The 16,476-nt window shown below is 53.7% G+C and overlaps 2 protein-coding genes and 1 long non-coding RNA gene across 8 annotated transcripts; 1 reads left to right on the top strand and 2 right to left on the bottom strand.

Moving 5' to 3' along the window:
- On the bottom strand, positions 331-2,969 carry LOC100521666. Its single transcript, XR_115980.5, has 2 exons — positions 2,591-2,969; positions 331-1,596 (listed from the first exon to the last, which is right to left on the bottom strand). It is a non-coding gene; the product is annotated as an uncharacterized LOC100521666 (long non-coding RNA).
- RPS9 (ribosomal protein S9) lies at positions 3,046-9,396 on the top strand. 2 transcript variants are annotated; one of them, XM_021094879.1, is made up of 5 exons: positions 3,046-3,140; positions 3,396-3,517; positions 3,718-3,840; positions 7,741-7,927; positions 9,153-9,396. In XM_021094879.1, exons 2-5 carry the CDS (start codon positions 3,421-3,423, stop codon positions 9,328-9,330), a joined length of 585 nt encoding a protein of 194 aa, XP_020950538.1. In that variant the 5' UTR covers positions 3,046-3,140; positions 3,396-3,420; the 3' UTR covers positions 9,331-9,396. The 2 variants fall into 2 exon arrangements, with proteins under 2 accessions (XP_020950538.1, XP_020950537.1); XM_021094878.1 differs by having other exon boundaries at positions 3,080-3,171.
- Positions 9,480-16,249, bottom strand: LOC100622710 (leukocyte immunoglobulin-like receptor subfamily B member 3). 5 transcript variants are annotated; one of them, XM_013998761.2, is made up of 13 exons: positions 15,872-16,246; positions 15,593-15,771; positions 15,351-15,386; positions 14,894-15,178; positions 14,464-14,769; positions 13,961-14,242; positions 13,390-13,689; positions 12,807-12,848; positions 11,742-11,870; positions 11,357-11,399; positions 11,234-11,271; positions 10,986-11,038; positions 9,480-10,359 (listed from the first exon to the last, which is right to left on the bottom strand). In XM_013998761.2, the coding sequence occupies exons 2-13, from the start codon at positions 15,639-15,641 to the stop codon at positions 10,180-10,182; spliced, it is 1,743 nt and encodes a 580-aa protein (XP_013854215.2). In that variant the 5' UTR covers positions 15,642-15,771; positions 15,872-16,246; the 3' UTR covers positions 9,480-10,179. The 5 variants fall into 5 exon arrangements, with proteins under 5 accessions (XP_013854215.2, XP_013854217.2, XP_013854216.2 ...); XM_013998763.2 differs by having other exon boundaries at positions 9,480-10,356; positions 15,593-16,246; XM_013998762.2 differs by having other exon boundaries at positions 11,357-11,396; positions 15,593-16,246.

Below are 16,476 nucleotides of genomic sequence, written 5' to 3'. Positions count from 1 at the left end.
AAAACCTGGCCTTTGAGACTCCGAAGAACTCCGAAGAACTTAGCCCACTGCACTAACCTTCCTTTTGAAAAAGACGTACAAGGTATCATATTTGGCCGTGGCATGTAGTGGCTTGATGTGGGATCTCAGTTGCCTTGAACCCAAGGCACACTGGTGAAAGTGCCAAGGTCCTAACCACTCGGCCACCAGGGAACTCCCCTGTGAGCGAGACCTTTCAGATGCAAACAAAGGCATAAATGAAAATAGCGCCTGAAGAAAAGAGGAAAGCGAGTGTTGGGAGTTTTAGGAAAGGAGTTTGGAGTAGGGCGGGGAATATCGGGTGTTCTTTTCCTTGGTCTGAGTGGTGTTTATTCAGTTGTTTACAGAATTACTTTTTTTAGAGCTTCCTTTCCGCTGAGCCACCATGGGACCTCCAATTGCTGAATTTCAACCCAGGCATCTGGATAGAGCAGGGTGACATGATAAGGGAATGGCTTGAGTGGCACTGCTGCTCTGAGGAGGTAATAACTGAGCACTGAGTCTACAGGACAGATGAGTCTCGGATCCTGTGTTGCTGTGCCTGTGGCACCAGCCGGCAGTTGCAGCTTCCGTTCGACCCCTATCCTGGAACTTCCATATGCAGCAAGTGCAGCCCTAAAAAGAAAAAAGAAAGAAAAAGATCACAGGGCTGATCCCTGGCCTGGGAACCTCCATGTGCTATGGGCATGGACAAGATGAAAAAAAAAAAAAAAGTAGGATTGAGAATAATATTTAGTACTCCTTAATTGGATATTGGTAATAGTGTTATTCTGATGGAGGGAACTTCTCTGAGAGTTCTCCTTAAATAAGTATTGATAAGCAAATTAACATCGGTTAATTTCTTAGAATAGTGCCTGATACAGAATGACATGTTACTATTTTTAGTGATAGAAATGGGTCACATAGAAAACAAACACATAGAGTGTGTAGCCCAAAGTCTAGCACTTTTTTTTTTGGCTGTACCCATGGCATGTGGAAGTTCCTGGGCCAGGGATTGAAACTGCGCCACGTTAGTGACCCAAGCTGCAGCAGTGATGACTCTGGATCCGTAACCCACTAAGCCAGCAGGGAACTCCCAAAGCCTAGCACCTGTAAAGTGCTCATTAAACATTATCTAACAATGCTAAAGTCGTTGGTGTGAATGGAATTATTCCAGAGAGAAAGGAGTAGAGGAAATATTCCTAGGGGTTGTCTGAGAGGAAGAAATTGACAACGGAGATCAAGAAACGGTGGCTAAGTTCCTCCAGGTGATGAAAGGCACATACAGGGAGCAGAATATATAGTGAGAACGTTCACAACATTTTCTGTGTTCTGGAAACCCAAAAGAAACATCGGGATATAAACTGCTGCCTTTGAAAAAGAGACACGAGGCGTTCCCGACATGGCACCGTGGAAATGAGTCCAACTGGGAACCATGAGGTTGCAGGTTCGATCCCTGGCCTCACTCAGTGGGTTAGGGATCCAGCGTTGTCGTGAGCTGTGGTGTAGGTCGCAGGCGATGCTTGGATCCTGAGTTTTTGTGGCTCTGTCGTAGGCGGCAGCTACAGCTCTGATTAGACCCCTAGCCTGGGTGCGGCCCTGGAAAAAGACCAAAAAAAAGACAAAAAAAAAAAAAATTAAATGATGGTCACAACATCTAAACAAAACAAACAAAAAATAAAGTACCATCTTCCCTCAGTCATTATCAGTCATTTACTTTCTTCACAGCACCACTCTGAAATGACCTACTGTATTTTTTCCCCTGTTCCCCTAAGACTCAAAGCTTCATAAGGGTTATTTTATTGGTGGCTATGCGCCATCATGTGAAACAGTTCCTTACACTGCTTAATCAGTATCTGTTACAGAAATGAATTAATGAGGCCCATGCTGAGGGAGGCATGTAGCCAGAGACACTAGCTGCTAAATATTCCAGGTATGGCCCAATTTCTACCAAGATCGTTTCCCCCATTGTCCCTAAAAAGCAAAGAGGGCAAAAGCGGAATCCTATCAGGATGTAAGAGTGTATCCTTTGCCTATCAGAACTGCGTATCCCTAGGCAACTGCGACTTCTCTGAATCCTCAATTTCTTTTTCTTTTGCTTCTTTTTTAAGGGTTGCACCTTGCAGCATATGGAAGTTCCCAAGCTAGGGGCCCAGTCGGAGCTGCAGCTGCTGGCTACGCCACAGCCACAGCAATGGAGGATTCAAGCCGCGTCTGCGACCTACACCACAGCTCACTACAACTCAGGATCCTTAACTCACTGAGCGAGGCCAGGGATTGAACCCGCATCCTCATGGATACTAGTTGGGTTCATTTCACCTGAGCCACAACAGGAACTCCCTGAATCCTCAATTTCTGCCTTCAATCCTCAGACAGGTTTGTAGCCAGAGTTCAAAAGGGCAGGCTGGTTTCTGGCTATGCTTCGGGTTGACAGTATTCAGATACGAAGTGATTTTTTTTTTTTTTTTTTTTTTTCTTTTTACCGGCGCACTAGCGGCGTGTGTAAGTTCCCAGGCTAAAGGTCCCATCAGAACAGCGGGTGCCGGCCTACCCCTCAGCCAGACTGAGTCCTCCAGCCGCATCTGCCACCTACCCGGGGGCTTGCGGCAACGCGCGATTCTTAACCCCCTGATCGAGGCCCGGGGTGGAACCCGCATCCTCACGAAGCATAGTCGGGTTCTTAACCCGCTGAGCCACGATGGGAACTCTGACAAGACTGTTTTCATCATTCATGGATGTGAGAGCGTTTCTTGGCAGGAGCTTTTGCTTCGCGCAGCTCTCTGTGGATCTTTTCACAGAGTTAGAGCCGGCTGTAGTTTAATGGTGGTGGCGGTAACGTCTCCAACTTTATACGGCGACTCGTTGGCTAGCTGACAGGATTTAAATCACCCCCCCAGGGGCGGAGAGGAGCTTTCATTTCTCAAGGGACGGTACTCCCACCTCCCGTCGGAGACAAGGTCCTCCCAGTTCAGTGTGCCGCTCTGGCACAACCTTTCGTTTCGACTGCTTTTTTCCGCTCGCCAACGCCTTTTCTGATTGGTGCAGGCTTACGCTGTGCGCGCTGACGTCAGCAGACGGCAACGTTGCTATAAGACCGTGGCCGGCGGGCGCGTGCGCCTCTTTTTCCGTCCGGGAGTCTGTGGGTGAGGCGTGCTGGGGTGCTCTTTAGTCCAGGTGTGGGTTGTAAGGTTTCGTGGGCCATTCGAGTTTTAATGAGTACGCTAAAGAAGTTGGAGATGAAAAGAGGGTGGTTGGAAAGTAGTGGCGATGATGCTGCTTGTAAAAGCTTCAGGGGAGAGTCTCACGAGATCTTCCGTGGCCGCCATGAGATCTTAGCGTGGTTGTGGGACTGCGCAGGCGCTGCGCGGAGGCCTCACGAGCCACTCTTTCCCGCACAGGCGCAGACGGGCGAGCAGCGCCAGCATGCCGGTTGCTCGGAGTTGGGTTTGTCGCAAGACTTATGTGACCCCTCGGAGACCCTTCGAGAAGTCTCGCCTCGACCAAGAGCTGAAGCTGATCGGTTAGTACGTAAGGCAAGGTTTCTGCTTTTCGGGCCTGAGAAGGCTAACACGTGGGGGAGGCTACCCACTCGTTCATTATTTTCAAGTCCTGTGGTGTGTCCCCTTCCCCAGACGGACCAGTCTTGTGATCCTGTAAGCCACCAGGCTTAACGTTTTCACCAGTCCGTGGGACTGAGCCCATTTGCCCGTTTTTTTGCAGGCGAATATGGGCTCCGGAACAAACGTGAGGTCTGGAGGGTCAAATTTACTCTGGCCAAGATCCGCAAGGCTGCCCGGGAACTCCTGACGCTGGATGAGAAAGACCCGCGGCGTCTTTTTGAAGGTGTGTATGTGATCCCGCAGGGGTAGGATGAGGTGCAGAGCTCTGCTCTTCCTTGTAGGCTAGCTCAACGACCGGAGGTGTTATATGGAGCAATTGAGCCAGCCTTTAGTTGGAGTCCTGGGCTAGGAAGATGGGCTTGGATCCAAATTCAGGCCCTTAGGTGTGACTGGTTTATCCTTGCATTGAATTTCAGTTTTCTCTTAATTGGAACCTACAGTGCCAAGCAAGTGTGGGCACTTGGCTGTAGTGAAACAGTACTCTTCCGTATGTATCTTGTTCGCTGCTGGTGGGAATAGACAGTGGAGTATCTCAAATGTTGGATGCTTTAGCAGGAAGAATCTCATGTGCCTGCTTTAACACTGATCAAGGACATGTAGCCAAGGCCTGGACAGGAGAGGACCTGTGGATGTCACAGGGAAGAATTTGCAGGAGTTCCCGTTGTGGCTCAATGAAAACCAACCGCCCTAGTATCCAAGAAGATGTGAATTTGATCCCTGGCCTGCTCAGTGGGTTAAGGATCTGGCATTGACGTGAGCTCTGGTGTAGGTCGCAGATGCGGCTTGGATCCTGCCTTGCTGCGGCTGGCAGAGTCGTGAATGTAGCCCGGATTCAACTCCTAGCTGAGAATTTACATCCTTATGTCTCAGGTTCAGCCTTAAAAAGTAAAAAACAAAAAACTCCCAAAACATTTTAGGTAATGTTTTTGGAGGGGAAACATAGAGATCACATTGTAACTTGAAGGTAAAAATAAGTAAATTTTGGTAAAGTATATGGAACAAAATAAACTTTTTTTTTTGCCATTTCTTGGGCCGCTCCCTCGGCATATGGAGATTCCCATGCTAGGAGTCTAATTGAAACTACAGCTGCCGACCTACACCACAGCTACAGCAACGCCAGATCTGAGCTGCATCTGCAGCCTACACCACAGCTCATAGCAACGCTGGATCCCTAACCCACTGAGCAAGGCCAGGGATCGAACCAGCAGCCTCATGGTTCCTAGTCGGATTCGTTAACCACTGAGCCACGACAGGAACTCCTGAACTGTCTTAGATTCTGAAGGACTTAAATTTCTACCATGAGACAGGGTTAATGGAGTGCTTTCAAAAGCAGCAGTTGACATGATAATTCAAATTTTAGTAGTTTCTCTTACATTGTCAGCACAAGTAATCAGTAAATTGGGTTATTATGCCCTACTTTGTACGTTGTATTCTGGATGTGCAAGAGATAACACAGTACAGTTCCTGATCTTAACAGATGGGAGTCTGGCTGTAAATAGTTTTGTTGTATCTTGTTTGCTTTTTTGTAACAGCTTTTACTGAGATGAGATTTACTTAAAGTGTTTATTTTTAGTTATCGCTAAAATTGGCTACCTTATAGGTGTCATCCTGATAATGCTTTTGGCCTGAGCCTAGGAAATCTTGACTTCTCATGAGAAGAAGGAGGGGCTGGGAATCCAACTGGGCTTCCTTGGGCATCTGGGGTTGCTAGTCGGAATTTTCTCCTAATGTGCAAGGAAGGAAGTGTGTTTACACTCCTCACTGTTAAATGTGAGTGTTCATCGACATCAGAGGTTGAGGAAGGCTTGGAGTGTCTGTCTACACCTAGACCAGAGCCTCTGCAGTCACTTCTTAACCCCCTGTGCCACATTGGTAACTCCCCCATGGTTCTTTTTTAAGGATGTTGGTGGTTTAATAGTACATGGGAAACGTGTCTAAAAGATTTTGAATTATGGTGAAGTTTCCATTTTCAAACGGTAAAGACAGGGAGTTCCTGTTCTGGCTCAGTGGTACCGAGCCTGACTGGTAACCATGAGGACGCAGGTTCCATGCCTGGCCTAGATCAGAGGGTTAAAGATCTGGTGTTGCTTTGTCATAGGCCAGCAGCTGCAGCTGATTCTGCTCCAGCCTGCGAACTTCTTTATGCCTTGAGTATGGTCCTAAAAAGCAAAAAAAAAAAAAAAAAAAAAAAAAAAAAGTAAGTAGTAAGAACAAAAAGGCATTAAGTGTCCAGATTGTTAGATGATCCTGAATTCACTTGTTTACCACTGGATGTTCTATATTCCTTTTTTTTTTTTTTTTTTTTTGCTGCACCAGTGGCATATGGAAGTTCTCAGACCAGAGATCAAACCCTCATGGCTCTACGGAGATAGCACCAGATTCTGCACCACAGCGGGAACTCCTTGTATTACTTTTTGAATATCATGCCTTTTTAAAAATTGAGGTATAATTTATAACTGACTGAAAAAGTATATTAGTTTCATGTGCAACAGAATCATCTGGTATTTATTGTGAAAGGACTTCTACAGTAAATCCTACTAAACATGTAGCCAATACATAATTACAAACAAGACTTTCTTGTGATGAGAACTTTTAGGGTTTCTCATTTGCTTTTCCCTGATGAGTGATGTTGAGCAACTTGTCATGTGCCCGTGGGCCACCTGTATGTCTACTCAGGCTCCCATTTTTAAATTGAGCCTGCTTTTTGTGGGTGTTTTTTTTGTTTTGTTTCTTTCTTTTGCTGTTGTAGGAGTTCTGTGTATTTTAGGTTGTTAACTCTTCATTAGGTACATGATTTGCAAATTCATGTGTTCTGTAGGTTATCTCTTCATTTTGTTGATTTCCTTTGCTTTGCGAAGCTTTTTAGTTGTTGTACTCCTGCTTGTTCGTTTTTGCTTCTGTTGCCTTTGCTTTAGTGTCAAACCAAAAAAATTATCCCCTAGACTTAAGTCAAGGAGCTTATTGCTTGTTTCAGGTCTTATATTTAAGTCTATTCTGAGGAGGGGTCCTGTTTCACTATTTAATTGTTCTAGTTGATGAGCACAGACTATCTTTCCATTATTTGTGTCTTCAATTTCTTCGATCAGTGTATTCAAGTTTTCAGGCTTCTCACCTCTTTGGTCAGATTTATTTCTGGGATATTTTTATGCAGTTGGATATGGAAGAATATCCTTATGTCTGTTGTTACATTCAGCATTTATTCAGCGCATGTTATGATGTGGGGTTTGGGAAAGATAGTATGAATACATAGCAAAATCAGCCAGCTTTGCTCAAGCTTTGCCTGGGGGTGAGGGACACTGCTTTTACCCCAGTGTCACGGTGGGAGCAGTGATTCTTGTGGTGATGAGCACCCCAGTGATCGCTTGGGAGCCTGGGAGACAGGTTGCCTCTTTTCTTTGGTTTTTGTTTGTGGTATTTGGCATGCAACCATGGCATATGGAAGTTCCCTGGCCAGGTGTCAACCCCCCACCCCATTTGCACCCTGTGCCGCACCTGCAGCAGTGCTGCATCCTTAACCCACTCTGACACTCGGAACTTCCAAGGGCCTTGGGCTTTGGATGTCCATGGGCAGGTGGCAAGACCTCCTGACCCTGGAGTTGGGGAAAGGTAGACGCTGACACCTGCTGGGTTAGATGGGTGTAGTCAGGGTAACTCGTCTTAGGGGAGTGAGGATTTCCTCAGTTACAGTGGCTCATGCATTAGTTCACTGAACCTTGTATCAGAATTAGCCCTTCCATGGAGTTCCCGTCGTGGCGCAGTGGTTAACGAATCCGACTAGGAACCATGAGGTTGCGGGTTCGGTCCCTGCCCTTGCTCAGTGGGTTAACGATCTGGCGTTGTCATGAGCTGTGGTGTAGGTTGCAGATGCGGCTCGGATCCTGCGTTGCTGTTGCTGTGGCTTTGGCGTAGGCCGGTGGCTACGGCTCCAATTCGACCCCTAGCCTGGGAACCTCCATATGCCGCGGGAGCGGCCCAAGAAATAGCTAAAAAGCCAAAAAAAAAAAAAAAAGAATTAGCCCTTCCTACCTTGTCCCACCTCCATGATGGTGGAGGGTTTGAACCTGAGGAGTCTGAGGTCAACCAGAAAGAAGGCTGGGTCAGTGCTTCCTTCCCCCCTTTTCAGGGAATGCTCTGCTGCGGCGACTCGTCCGCATCGGGGTGCTGGACGAGGGCAAAATGAAGCTGGATTACATCCTGGGCCTGAAGATCGAGGATTTCTTGGAGAGACGCCTGCAGACCCAGGTCTTCAAGCTGGGCTTGGCCAAGTCCATCCACCACGCCCGAGTGCTAATCCGCCAGCGCCATATCAGGTACCACCTCTGGCTCCAGGCCTCCCCGCCCCAGCCCCTCTGATGGTTGCCCTCGCTGAGCCTGCTGTCCCTGTCTCCTGTGCAGCCCTCGGAGGTGATGAAGCTGTGAGCTCACCTTGAGGGTGCAGATTGACCCCTACACACTGCTCATGGGGGAGCTGGGGGCAGCCTCACCCCCATGGCCCAGCGCAAGGGTCACTGCGGCTGGAGCCGTACACCTTGCGAAGGCTTATACCAGGCCTACAGGTAGCTGGACAGGTAACAGCTCTTGGTGTCACTGGTTGAGAGAAGTCATTAGGCCTCGCCTGGCCTGGGTGGGTTCTGCTGTCTGGTGGGCCCTTGTGAAGCCATTCTGGGCCCTGCTCACCACAGCTGATTGTGAGTTCACACAATTCAAGGTCTGTGCCCATGGTGGTGCTGGTGTGATGCAAAGGGCATTTCAGAGGGCAGGTGTCATCGGGGTACTCCAATCTACCATTTTTCTGTGAAATGGCACCCTTCACCAGGAGCTGTGTGGTATGTGGGCAGGATACACACGTAGTGATTTCTGCCTCAGCCTTTGATCAGTCCTGAGACCCAGGGCCTAGAGCCTCATTTTGTTGTTCTTTTTTTCCCCCTTATTAGAGCCGCATTCACAGCATGTGGAAGTTCCTGGGCTAGGGGTTGAATCAGCTGGGGGTCAGTCTGCACCCTCGTGGTGAGCTCACAGCCACAGCAATGCTGGATCCTTAACCCCCTGCGCAAGGCCGGGGATCGAACCTGCATCCTTGTGGATACTAGTTGGGTTTGTTAACTGCTGAGCCACAACGGGAGCTCCTACACTTCATCTCTTATCTGAAATGATTTCATAGAAGCTGTTCTCCTGGGGTGCTTGTATCAGGACAGTGAAACCACACCTGATACAGACAACTCAGCGTCTGGCATGGGTCAGAGTGTTTATTTGAAAAGCACACCTTGTGTTTGTGTGCTGCCACCTCACCTCCCTCACCCTCTGGTCTTAGGGATTCATCTGAGTTTCTCTCCCTTTGTTAAAATGTGAGCGTGAAGGCAGGCACTTTGTGATCTGGCGGCCCCAGAGCTCTCCAGAACACCCGGCCTGCCTTGGGAGCAGGACTTGCTGTTTATCGCTTCAGAGGCAGTGCAGCTGTAGCACCAGCCCTGCCCCTGCAGAGCCCGGGTGGAGCGCGCGGCCTCTTCCCGCCCCTCACCTGCTCCCCCTCCCCAGGGTCCGCAAGCAGGTGGTGAACATCCCGTCCTTCATTGTCCGCCTGGACTCCCAGAAGCACATCGACTTCTCCCTCCGCTCCCCGTATGGGGGTGGCCGCCCAGGCCGCGTCAAGAGGAAGAACGCCAAGAAGGGCCAGGGTGGGGCTGGCGCTGGCGATGACGAGGAGGAGGATTAAGCCCACGGCTCCGGGATGGTGGAGTGCTTTCCAGTCAGATAATAAAACACGGTCAACTCTGTGGAACTGATGTGTGTTGGTGTCTCCTTGCTCTGAACATGGGATCTTCCGTAATAGAGGTGCCAGCTGGGTCCCCAGCTGATTGCCAGGTTGCAGGAGGCGTAGAGGGGCCTGTTTAGCTTTGTTCAGATAGTGGGGCCCACCTGTTAGATGCTGGTCCTTGTCGTCTTAGGGCTGGGCTGCTATGTCCTAACACATGTCTGCACCCCTGTTGTGGGGAAAGTCCTTTGAAATAGCCAGAAAGAAATGCAGCAAGTTTTGCTTGAGGGGTGGGAGGAATCTGGGCAGAGACGGGGCAGGAGGGGAACCTTGTCTCCCTCACTTGCATTTGAAGTTTGAGAACATTAAGTGTCACTGGGAAGGCAGGCTTCCCTTTTCTCTGCTTTGTGAGGCCACCCTGCTGGTAAGGAAGGGGCTGGGTCTCTGGGAAAATGAGAAGCCCTTGGAGTTGAGCAACCTCTGGGTGGCTGCTGTGGCTTGCACACTTGGGGCTCTAGCATCCGTTCAGTGGCCAGCCTCATGGAGGGAGCCTAGGCAGGATCCTTTGCTTAAGTGGCTTGGAAGCCCGCAGCAGAATCCAAGTCCTTGCGGCTTTAGGCTGCGTGGTGGGCCCTCCCTTACCTCACCCCAAGGTGGTGATGGCAGTTCCGAGGGCCCTGGCGGTCAGCTGTGTTAGGTCCATGGGGTTCCTGGGTGGCCCACGTCAGGACTCCAGGCTGCCTGGATGGAGTTGGCTAGCTCAGCATTCGTGGGGCAGGCAGCTCCTGTGCTTCTTGGGGCCCCTGAGGTTCAGTCCCTGGGTTCTGGGTCCTTCGTGGGCTGGTGGATGGCGAGAGTAGCATACACGCTAGGCTCTGCTGGGGGCTCCCCTGCCTGGGAGGGAGGGGGCGCCATTGTCCCCTGTCTGAGGGTCACGTGGTTCAGCTGGGCATAGGTCACATCCTGGGGGCCTTCTGACTCTGCTTCCTGCTGTGGGGGAGAGAGACATGGGCTTGGGGAGGGGAGGGGCCTGGGGGTCTGGGATGAAAGGATGTTCTCCCCGAAGTTCTTAGTCATCAGGGCTCGGCTAGAGGGGTGAGGGGTTCCCTTCTCTAGTCAGAGAGGAAGGCTGTGAGGTTGAAATCTCTGAGTTGGCTGCGGGGGGTGGGGGATGGGGTCTGGAGGTAGGAATGGGGCACCCACGAGAGCGTTAGGTGCATTCACCGGGGTGTGTACAGGAGCTGATCCTCACCCAAGCAGGGTTGAGGTACGTTGCTGCGGTTCACGCAAACGGAATGGACAGCTGAGGGCTGCACGAGGGTCCTGTCGGACCCTTGGTGGGTTTTAGGAGCTGCCCCCTTGGGCCTCTCTCCAGGTCCAGGACTTGGATTGAGCCTCTTGGTGCGGGGCACAGACTAGACCTGCCAGCTCACATTCAACGACGAAGTGGGAGGAGGCCAGCATAGGAGTCTGGTCGTGGGGTTGCAGCGGCGTAGAGAACAGCTTCCAGAGGGGAGAGGCTGCAACTGTTGAGTAGCCCGAGGGTGCAGTGTCCCCTGGATTTAGTGCCTGAACGAGGAGGTGTGGGAGCGCTGGTCAGGACCACGGGAACTCACCTGACTGTCGCGCGGGTTGCCGTCCTTCAGCCATGTGTGTTTCACAACAGCATCTAGTGGGGACAAAATGAGGGGGTCCCATCTCTTGCCAAGATTTCCTGAGACCTCACCCAGCAGAGGCCCAGAGAAGGGGAGTGATATGGCTGACGCCACACTGTATCCCACATTCCCGCTCTCACCCAGAAGCCCAGAACCGTCTCCAGCCAATCCCCGTCTCTCCCCCCCGGGACAGCCTCTCCTCCCCTTACACAACTTCTCCTCCTGGACGTCAGCAGCTGGGCTGGAGCTGGGGGGAGGACAGAGGCGGAGTGTTAGGGGGCAGTGAGGGGGCTGCAGGCGGGTGGGGTGCGGGTCTTTGGGAGAGGTCTTACCTCTTCTGCTGGCCTCGGTCCTTGGCCACTGATGGTGCAGCTGCTGCGGGGAGTTAGAAATCAGTCTCCAACCCGCCCTAGAACCCTTCCAAAGATTAAGATCTGTGGGGGTCTGCGAACTAAAAAGACCATCCTATAGAATTAAAGATCGAAACCATAAAATACAAAACTTGCATATGTTTTCAAAAGTTGTAGAAGTTTGGAAAAGCCAAGACGATACTCTAAAATACTTACATTTGCACTTGTATTTAATGTCTTTCTTAGGTTTTTTACTGGGAGAGGATGAAGTTTTCTAAGCTGACCTCACCCATCTCTTCGGTTCCCTTTGGCTGCTGCCCTAAGCCCACCGCCTCCAGGGGCCTGGGTCCCCTTGTTCCCTACTCACCTGACTTCCTGTGTGTGTCCTGACCCCGCTGTCGCTGTCGCTGTCGGATGAGGAGGAAGAGGAGGAGGAGCAACAGCAGGACAAAGGCCACCGAGACCCCGATCAGAAGGCTCAGGTACCATGGGAGGCCTGGGGCACCAGTGACATCATGAACCATTTAATTGAGCACCTACTGTGTGCCAGACTCCTGCTGGGCTCTGTGCATTCATCTCCCCTACCCACATACCCATTTTACAGACCAGGAAACCAAGGCACAGAGAGAAAGTCACCAGCCCCAGGTCACCCAGGCTGGATGGCAGAGCTGGATTTGGAACCCAGGGATGTATTTTTTTTTTTTTCCCTGCTGTCCCCTCAGCACGTGGAAGTTCCCGGGCTAGGGAGGGAAACCGTGCCATAGCAGCGACCCCAGCCACGACAGTGACAGTGCTGGATCGTTAACCTGCTGCATCACAAGGGAACTTCTCTCGTATTTTTCTAAATTATTTTTTTTGGTGCCTTGGCCTCCAGGCTGAAACCAGTGCAGAGACCTGTGCGTCAGACCCAATCCCTGCTCCTCTCCTAGCCCAGCCCAGATCTCCTCTGCAGAGACCTGGCACCTCCCATGGGGTTTGTGTGGAAATGGAGTGTGTCTATCTGGGAGGGGCAGAAGGGAGGGCTCTGGCCTTCCCTAGCTCTAAGCAGGGCCGGACTCTGTGCTGCGGGCTTTCCTGTTGAGCGAGGTAGGGGAGGCCTCCTCTGTGGAGGGTAACCTCAGACTCTTCGAGGAACCCATCCTGTCCACGACTCCAAGGTTGGGAAATAGCAGGACAGTGTGACTTCCAAGCCCTGTTCTTTCCCAAACCCACAGCTGCTCCTTGGGAGGCTGAGTGCCGCTGAGTTTATGGAGGAGGGCGCAGACGTGGCCTGTCCCCCACACAGTGTTGGAGCAGCCTTCTTGTGCTTTGCAGTCAGAGAGGTTGGTGCCAGTGAGAAGAGACTTTCCTTAGGCTGTTAGCTCAGCAGGTGGCTGAGCTACTACTGGTCTCAGCTACTCCCACAACCACCTCCTCAGAGACAGACACTTACCCCTCTGCAGGCCTGACTCCATGAGCCCGTCCTCGGAGCCTCCTGGGGGTCAGGACAGGGGAGATGAGGGGGGATGCTTCCACCTGGCTGAGCCCCTTAAACTCCCTCACCGTGACCCCCATCCCATCACCTACCCACCCTTGAGCCCCTGGAGTCCTGTGGTCTCCCTGTATCTCGGCCCAAATCCCAGCCCTCCTGAGAGACCAGCCATGCCGGAGCCTGTGATCTTGGTCCCTTGGGAATGGAGGCCTCTGCGCACCACCCGCCTTGTGTTGATCTCCCCAAGTGAGGGGCTACAAGGACAGCAGACTAGGGGATCGAGAGGGGTGGCTCTGCCGTCTCCCCCTTTTGGTCAGCCCTGCGTCCTCTCTAGCCTTCTTCTACATTCCAGCAGCATGGCTGGACCCCAGGAATGAGGATGAGGATGGTGGGGGAATGGGAATTGCTACGGCGTTTTCCATTCCTCTGAGAGTTGCTCCCCCTCCTTCTGTGACCCCCTCACGCCCACCCCAGCCCAGAGCTGTCCTGAGGTCAGCACCCTGAACTGACCAGGACCCAGAGGACCAGGTCTGGGGTTCCTTACCTGAGATCAAGAGCTGCAGGGGGTCACTGGGGTTTGACAGCACGTAGGGGGAGGTGCTCTGTGAGGTGTAGCACCTGTAGGTCTCATTGTGGGCTGAGGTCATAGGACTCAAGGTGAAGTTGGCCTGAAGGGGTGCAACCATGTCCTGCAGACGCAGGTTCTGGGCAGGAGCCAGCGACCCCTCCTTGAACAAGTGGAAGGTGTCCAACACGATCTCAGAGAGACACTGCAGGGTCACGTTCTCTCCCCAGGACACTGAGGTCCCTGGATGGGCTGAGAGGGAGGGTTTCCGGTACATTCCTGGAGGAGAGGAGGGGGGATGTATAGAGAGCTGCCTCCTGCCACACAGCCTTGACCCTGAGCTGAGGGACACTGTCCTCTCTCTAGGGACCCTGTCTGGGACCCCTTCTCAGGCCCTCTGTGTGGGTCTCTTATCTCCACACTCCCACCCCCTTTCCCTTAGACCACTGCCCCTTCTCAGCCTCTGTTCCAGGCCCCTCTCTCGGGACCCCATCACCACTGTCTGTCTCCTGGGCACGGAGTCAGACCATGGGCAGGACGGGCTCCTCACCCGCGATCAGGACGTCCAGGGGGGCACTGGGGGCTGACCATGCATCGGAGAGGTTGTGTGCAGCGTAGCACCTGTACCGGCCCCCTCGGGTGTGGCTCACACGACCCAGGGGGAAGTCGGGGCTGTGCTGGCCGTCAAGCCGGAGGGGAGGTGTGCTTCCCTCGTCCTTGGTCAGAGCGAATCTGCCAAAGCCGGCGTCTGAGCGACACTGGAGGGTCAGTCTGTCTCCGAGGAGCACGAGGGAGCCCGGCTGGGCCGAGAGGGAGGGCTCCCTGTACACACCTGGGGAGGTGGGGATGGTGGCCCTGAGGGACGTGCCCCCCACATTGCTCCCTGGGGCTGCAGGGAGAGTTCTCTCTGGTCCCCCTCAAGCTTCCTGCCTGTAGTTCCCCCTGGGAGGCCCGTGTCAGTCCCCTCCCTGATGCCCACTTAGCTGCAGGGCTCCACTGGGCGCTGAGCTTAGGTCAAGGGTCCAGGAAATAGATGGGGCTGGGGGCCCTCACCTGTGACCTGGAGATGCAGAGGGTCACTGGGCTGAGACCACAGGTAGGGATCAGAGCTGGGAGAATCATAGCATCTGTAGGTGCCCCCGTGGGAGGCGTTCACGGGGCCCAAAGGGAAGAGGGCCTCCCTCCTTCCCGAGTTCCCAAATTTCCTCCACGTGCTGCGTCGGGGTGGTTCAGCACCTCCCTCCTTCAGCAGGTATAGTGTGCCCGACCAGAACTGTGAGCTACAGGAGAGGGACACGTTCCCTCCTGACGCCACCACGGGGTTCGGGTGGGCTGAGAGGGAGGGTGCTCTGTACAGTCCTGAGGGAGCAGGAGGACGGTGTTAAAGGGGGGCCTTCACCCCACTCCCCCTGAGCCCACAGTCTGCTCGCCCTGCCTGTGAGGAGGAGCCCAGGGTGGGAGGGACCCGGGTCCTCCTTCTTACCTGTCACCACGAGGGCCAGGGGGTCACTCTGCCGTGACCAGCCCTTCCTGCTGCGATAAATACACTGGTACCGCCCTGCATGGCGGGAGCTCAAGGATTCAAAGTGGAACCGGGCTGTGTTTCTGGAGTCCTGTGTGGCTTCATCCTCCCAGAGTCCAGAGTCCCCCACTTTATACAGACGGTAGACCTCAGCCTGTGGGGACCCCTGACACCAGAGGGTCACAGGGCTCCCCTTGGGGACAATGGGTCCTGGGTCAGCCCGGATGGAGGGTTTGGGAAGGACCCCTGGAAAGGAATCAGACCTGGAGTGTCAGGGTGCCCTTCTCCCTCGGCCTGTCTCCCCAGGATTCACCCCTGGGCCCGCCCAGCCTGGTCACCATCAGCCCCACCCGTTGTGCCCCCCTCCCCCAGGACAGAGGCTGGTTGGGTGGAAGCAGGGGGTGTTGGGGGGACTCACCTGCCTGGACCTGGTCCCATGGGCGCCAGCACAGCCCTGGAAGAGAGTCCCCGTGAGCCCCACCCCTCTCCACACAGATGCTCCAGGTCTGGTCTGGCCCCTGGGTGCTGGGGTCAGATCTGGGGCTGAGCCCATCCCCCGCCCCAGAAGTTCTTCCCCGACTGAGGCTCCTGTGTCCCCGGGTCTCTCGGGGCCCAGCCCTGGGGGGAGAGGAGCCCAATCCCTCCTTCCCCATGGCTCACCGAGGCAGAGAAGGGCCATGAGGATCGGGGTCGTGCTGCCGCCTCCCATGGTCCCCAGCCGTTGAGGTGACTCGCCCAGTCCTCAGAGGCAGCGGGACAGAGAGATGCAGAGTGTGTGACCGAGGCCCAGGCTCCGAGTTGCTCAGCGGGGGTTCCTCCTCAGCTGGACTCTGCTCTCCCTAGAGGATGCGGCCGAGGGCGTGGCCGTCTCTGAGCACCTCTGAAGCCACCTCTGAGCCTCCCCACATCCCCTCCCAGGGTCTGCCCTCCGGCCTCCACCTCCTGCCAAATCCCCATCCAGAGGGCGCCGTTGTCCCAGACCCGGGGGCCGGAGGCAGTGGCAGGGCCCAGGGCTGCCCCGAGCTGTCCGGTTCTCCCTCTGCCTCTGACTTGGGCTGTGGGGTCTGCGGCAAGAACTTCCCTTTCCTGTGCTTCTGCAAATGCACGCCTTGTTCCTGCCTTTCATCAGCGCGTCCTTTTGGTCGGTGTCTGTTGAGCAATGAGCACGTTTGGTCAGGATGGCAGACACTGGGCTTCCTCTGGACTCGCGGGGCTGAGATGAATGAAGCCAGGCATCACCACTGCTTCTGTGGCAACAATTCGGTGTAGTCTTAGGAGACGGTTCCAAGGTGGGGAAAAAACAGGAAAGCAAGACCCTGAGCGTCATGACCAGGTGAGTGTCATGAAGCCTGGGTGCGGGTTGGGAAGGCTCCTCCTGGTGGCTGGATGCGGGGGTGCGGGGGGGTGGGTGGGGGGTGGGCTGTGCTCTGTGCTCTGGGCGGTCCTGGTGGTGGTGGCGTCACCTGGACCAGACAGGTCTTGAGTGGTTCTCAGGAGGGATCGCAGTCAGGCCCTGGGTCACGCAGGGTCTTGAGCACCATGTA

This window comes from Sus scrofa, chromosome 6 (genome assembly GCF_000003025.6).
Source record: "Sus scrofa isolate TJ Tabasco breed Duroc chromosome 6, Sscrofa11.1, whole genome shotgun sequence".
Classification (NCBI taxonomy): Eukaryota; Metazoa; Chordata; class Mammalia; order Artiodactyla; family Suidae; genus Sus; species Sus scrofa.
The sequence above is the reverse complement of the archived record's forward strand: the minus strand, read 5'-3'. Positions and strand labels throughout refer to the sequence as shown.